Raw genomic sequence first — 5785 nt, 5'->3', positions numbered from 1 at the left:
AAAATATTATTAAATTATAATTTAAGTATAATAAAATATTTAAAATATAATTTAATAATAAAAAAAGAAAATTTAATAATAAATTATTATTTAATCAAAATAGAAGAAACAGGTACGATTGTGAAATAATTAAAAATAAATTTAATTTAAAATTCAAATTCAAATTAAAATATTTTAAATTTTAAATTTTTTCATTTAAACTTTTAAAATTATATTAATTTTTAAACTTTCATATTATCTTAATGATCAAAATAATTTAAAGTTAAAAGAAAAATAAATTAAATACTGAACTCATGTCACAGAACAATTTTTTTTTCTGTGTAAAAATATACAAGTGTAAAAGAAAAGTATTAAAAAAATTTATTAGATATGTGTATATATTTATATTAATAAAAAAATTATATATCAACAAAATTATTTTTAATTCCATGTTTGTAATTTTAAAATTTTACACTATTTAATGATAATTAAAATTATATAAATGAGATTTTCAAAAAAAAAGTATAAATAATTAAAAGTTAAAAGCCATTTAAAATAAAACCTTAATAAAAATAGGTTTAAATAAATGAAAATCAATATCTTTTTATAATTTTAAAATTATAAAAATGGAACATTTATTTCATTTAAAATTATTAATAGATAAAAGTAGAGAAAATAAATTAAAAATATATTATCCTAAAATACTATCTTAATAGAATTTAAAATCATTTATTAACTTAATTAAATTAAAATAAAATATTAATAAAATTAAAAATTAAAAATTCAAAAAATATTGAGCAATAATAATATGTTTTAATACTTTTGATTACCTTCAGTAGAACACTAAGAAAATAACTGTGAATTGAAAAAAAAAATCAAAACAATGAAAAAAAAACATATTTTGCACATTTATAAAGTGATCTAGGTGAAAATGCGAAAAAAATAAAATAAAACAATGTGTAATTAAAAAGAGTAAATAACAAATATAAAAATTGTGCCTTTTAATAAAATATACTATTTATTAAAAGAATAAATTTATTTAAAAAATGTATAAATTTATTTAAAATATATCTTTTAAAATTTTATTTTATGTTATATTATGTAAATAAATATAAATATTTATTTTATTATAAATGTAGTTGAATCTAAACACTTATGGCCTATCCAAACTCATCTCTAGAGTAACATAAGGCGCATCCAAACTAAGGCTAAGTCTAGTTTTGGTATTCGCAACAAAATTTATTTTTTGTGGCTCGAAGTGGATCTGTCATCCATGGAAACGAACAGGGCTGTCATGTTAGCTGCAGTCCTTTGTTTGTTTGTTTTCGGCCGGAAAAGCTCCTTGAGAAATAAAAGAAGAAGAAGAAGAAGAAGAAATTGAGTGAAGAAAATTAGTCTTGTGGAGTGACGACTGAGCTGATTGGATGAAATTGCAAACAGCTGAAGGGGATGGAGGTGGAAAAAGTGAAGAGATACTTGGAGAGCTCAGCCACCATCGATGGAGATAAGCTGCCTTTGAGATTTTTCGAACGCCTAATCATGCATGGTCTCCGCGTTGAACTCATCGAAACCAATCGCGTCGTTTTCTCTTTTAAGGTCACCCCTCGTCTGTTGGTAATTCACTGATCTTATTTATGAATCATCCATTTAGGTTAAGATTTCTAGAAAGCAAATTAATAGAACCATGGATATTCCTTCCTTTCATGTTCTAGATTACTGATTATAATATATTTGTGCAAAGAACGAGGGAAATTACTTGCATAGTGGAGCCGTAGCGACATTTGTAGACTTGGTTTCCTCCGCAGCAATATACACTGCTGGAGGTACCTTCGTTGGAACTTCAGTTGAGATCAATATTTCTTTCATGGATGCTGCTCATGCTGATGTGAGTATTGCTCCTGCTTTTATTTTATAGTAACAATGTGAATGGCTAACAATAATGAAAAAGAAAAAAAAAGAAAAAAGAAGAGGTACTTACATGTTTTACTGTGAAAATAAATTTTGCTTTAGCAGTTTCTTTTATGTGCATAGATAGGCATGAATCTTGACCAGTTTTGCAACATTTTTGAAGTCTCATACCGTTGCTAATTGCTGCTACACGTCTTTTTTGATAGGGTACTGGTTTTTGTTAACACTACGCTTGAAACTTTTTAGTTTCTGCTCCAAATTTCCCCTTAATTTGTTCAGTATTTTGCAATGTTCACCACTTGTTGGGTTTCAGTCAGTTGCATAGTAGACATTCTTGGATAAACAAACTAGCTATTGGAAATAAAATATATGTGAATTTCTCTAGTATTATATCCTAATTAAAATCATTTTATGTTGTTATCATTGAGGAGTGAACTTGATATATTTAAACTTGATGTGAGAAGAGAGACTTCAGGACAAAGAAACACAAACGGGCCCTGGAGTTGTTTTAGTGTGCCCTCCAGTGATCTAGTTTCGGGGAAAAAGTTTATTGAAGTGTTGACAGGGTTGGAGGAGAGCAACTAGATATTAGAAAAAAAAAAAAAAAAGAAAGCAGGGAGAATATTAGCATACGACTCACATGCTAAAATGCTAATAGTTAGGTAAATTCTTGTTAAGATAACTAATAGGTCGTTAGTAGCATAATAATGGTTGTTAGTAGCAGTTAGTTCAAGAATTTAGCTTAGTTGAGATTCATTACTCAAGCTATATAAATAGCAACTGATGTAAACAGAAAAGGAAGTCTTCTATTGAATAAAATTGAGATCATTGCTTAATTTCTTTTAAGTTTTCGGTATTTCTAACACTAGAGGACTCTTTCCTTTAATACTTAATAATGCTGTTATACCTTTTGCAAAGCCTTGACCATTAATTGTTGGCTGTCAAGATTGCTGCACGTTTCTTAATTGTAATGTGGCACAAAGTGCAATCTAGGATATCAAAAGACAGCCCTTTTAGTTCCCTGGAGCGGCTCTCCTTATGAGCAAAATGTTTTCACCAGGAAGGATTTCTTCTTAGAATCGTAATTTGTGTAGACATTTCTTTTCTTTTCTTACTATGATGGCCAAAGTGTTTATGAAATTCATCAGCATAAGAGTTGCATTCGTTCTTTCCAACTCTACTTAGCATTTAAACTATGCATTGTTTCTTTTTCAACTTTACTTAGCAGCTAAACTATATTTCTCTCTTGAAAAATGAACTGAAATTTATTGTTGTGATCTGCTTTCTGTCCCTTGCACTTCACTGTCCAGAACATGGCAGAGAAATACCAATTTAGCCACCTTTTCTTTATGCATACACTTATTTCTAAGATGTAACCGATTTAGCTACCTTTTCTTTATGCACTCACTTTTTTCTAAGATATAGCCTTTCTTTTTGGCATATCACTTCTAAATTTATTGGTTTTGCTCTCAAGTTATTAAATTGAAGATGGTGAAGGTTTATGACAATTGGCCATCAACCCTAGAACATTATATTACATTTGTATGATTATTATTGTTGTTGTGGTGGTGGTGTTTTTTTCCAGCAAGCTTGTGTGAAATAATACATAAGCCATTTATGAATTTGCGTAATGTTATTGCTATGTAGGAGGATATTGAGATAGAAGCAAAGGCTTTACATGTTGGGAAGGCTGTTGCTGTCCTCAGTGCTGAGTTTAGGAAGAAAAGTAATGGTAAAATTATAGCTCAAGGTCGTCATACTATGTATCTACCTCTACCAAGTAAAATGTAGATAACATATTAATGAATAATCGTCCTCATATATAAAATGTATTATTTCCTTGCTTTTATGGGAGACCTTTAGTTGAATTTCACATGAAATAACTTGTGTTTTCTACATGTATTGCCACAACTTGCCTTGTTTTGCGTGGTTCTTCAAACTGCTTGCTACCATTAATAATTGACATCTTTGATCAAGTAGTTAATTGTTTTATGCATAAATATGCCAGGCTGATGAATACTAAATAACTTTTTTTTTTTTTGAAAGCAGAAAGTAATAACTTTAACAATTATGAGGTGTTTGATTTACGGAATCTAAAATTACTTAGCACCTTACTGGATATGTTACATTACAATGTTTAGTTCATTTGGTTAGAATATAAACTTTTGCTGTTTAGATGACGGAACCTAAAATTATTAGAAAGTACATTTTACTAAATGATCCTTATAAAAGTTGTTATTATTATTTTTTTATTATTATTTAATACATAAAGGCTGAAATTTTTAGTATTTTATTTTTTTTTGTAAATGGATGTATTTCTGTAATAAATTAATTTTATACCCCTTTTCTTAAATAAATAAATTAAAATTGGAAAGTTATAAATAGTTAGGGCTTTTCTTTTAATCGGAGTGAGGAAAAGAGAAAATACATTTTTTATTTTAACTAAAATGATATAAAAGAATGATAAATTTTTATTTAAATAATATTTTGGGCAAAATTTATATAATAGACTAAATAATAAATTTCTTCATATTATAATAATAAATATAGGGTTAACTTAGAATTTGTACCTTAACTATACCTTTTTTTTTATCTTGGTACGTAAAACTTTTTTTTATTTTTTATTTTTTATTTTACAAGTAGTGTTAAACTATTTTTTGGTACCTCCTTTGGTTACTATGAAGTTTCTTGTTTTCTTCAAAACAAGAATTAATTCAAAAATTAATACTTAAATTACACCTTTTTTCCCCCCTCAAGTTGGCATATAGGTTTTTTTTTTGTCGTTAGTTATTTAAACTATTCTTTCATTCTCATTTTACACCAAAATATTATATCCGTTAAGATATTGTAGCCAATATTAGATTGCCACATCATATAATTTCTAAAATTGTTTCACTTTTTTTTTTTATAATTTTTCTTCTTCCTTTATAATGTTTGGCAATGCCAACCATACTTGAAATTTGCCCTTGCGAAGTTGAGACGTTAATGATTAATTCTATTTTTGAATTTTACCTCTTGCTTGCTCATCCTGATGGGATAAATAAATTCTTTCATCGACCAGAACTGGATCAAACTAGTCGGAGTATCAGTTCAGAGACAAGGGTTGAACTGATTGACCTACGAATTGATATAGATTTAGATTGGTTGAACTAAGCTAAATATTCTGATGAACGGATTCTTTATTTTTTGAAATATATTTTTAGTTTGTTATTATTTTTATAATTTTTTAATAACCTATTTGATTGAACCAGTCAAACTAAAAATTGAAGCATGATCGGTCGATCATTGGCTTAAATTTGAAAACTTTGATCAAAGCCATGAAGCCTATAATGCTCACAATTGTAGAAAAAAACCTAATGTGAGAGTAGGAAGAACGAAAGAAAATATACAGAAAATATATATATTAATGAAAGTCATACTTTTTGTTCTTTTTTCACATGGTCATTTTATTTTTTATTTTTTTTAAATTTAATGGTTAAATTAATACAGATACCAATTTGGTGAAAAAATAGTTTAAGTACTGACCAAAAAAATATGTAGGTACCAAAATGAAAAAAAAAAGAAAGAAGAGCACAGTTTAGATGTCAATTTGTAGGTTAAGCTTTCTGAATTTTTTCTTTTTTAAATTTGGCTAATGGTTGGACTAATGGAGGTATCTAACTTGAGGAAAATAAATTTCAGATACCACTTGTAACTAAAAAAGTTTAGGAGATAGGAAAAAAGAGTATAGTTTAGATACTAATTTATGGGTTAAGTCATAAATATATATAAATATAATTGAAATAATATTAAAAATATATTAAAGAATTGGAAAATCTGATCCATAGTTTTTAAAATGAATTCAACATTAAAAGTTGGGGCAAATTTGTTAAAATGTCGCATTACCAAAAGAATGTAA

At 27.1% G+C, this 5785-nt stretch overlaps 1 protein-coding gene across 2 annotated transcripts; it reads left to right on the top strand.

Moving 5' to 3' along the window:
* Positions 1 to 1135: 1135 nt before the first annotated feature.
* LOC107931313 (acyl-coenzyme A thioesterase 13) lies at positions 1136 to 3736 on the top strand. 2 transcript variants are annotated; one of them, XM_016863179.2, is made up of 3 exons: positions 1136 to 1593; positions 1721 to 1864; positions 3535 to 3736. In XM_016863179.2, exons 1-3 carry the CDS (start codon positions 1429 to 1431, stop codon positions 3676 to 3678), a joined length of 453 nt encoding a protein of 150 aa, XP_016718668.1. In that variant the 5' UTR covers positions 1136 to 1428; the 3' UTR covers positions 3679 to 3736. The 2 variants fall into 2 exon arrangements, with proteins under 2 accessions (XP_016718668.1, XP_016718676.1); XM_016863187.2 differs by having other exon boundaries at positions 1147 to 1575.
* The last annotated feature ends 2049 nt before the right edge of the window (positions 3737 to 5785 follow it).

Source organism: Gossypium hirsutum, chromosome A12, assembly GCF_007990345.1.
Source record: "Gossypium hirsutum isolate 1008001.06 chromosome A12, Gossypium_hirsutum_v2.1, whole genome shotgun sequence".
NCBI lineage: Eukaryota > Viridiplantae > Streptophyta > Magnoliopsida > Malvales > Malvaceae > Gossypium > Gossypium hirsutum.
Note: the sequence above shows the minus strand (reverse complement) of the source record. Positions and strands in the feature narration are given on the sequence as shown.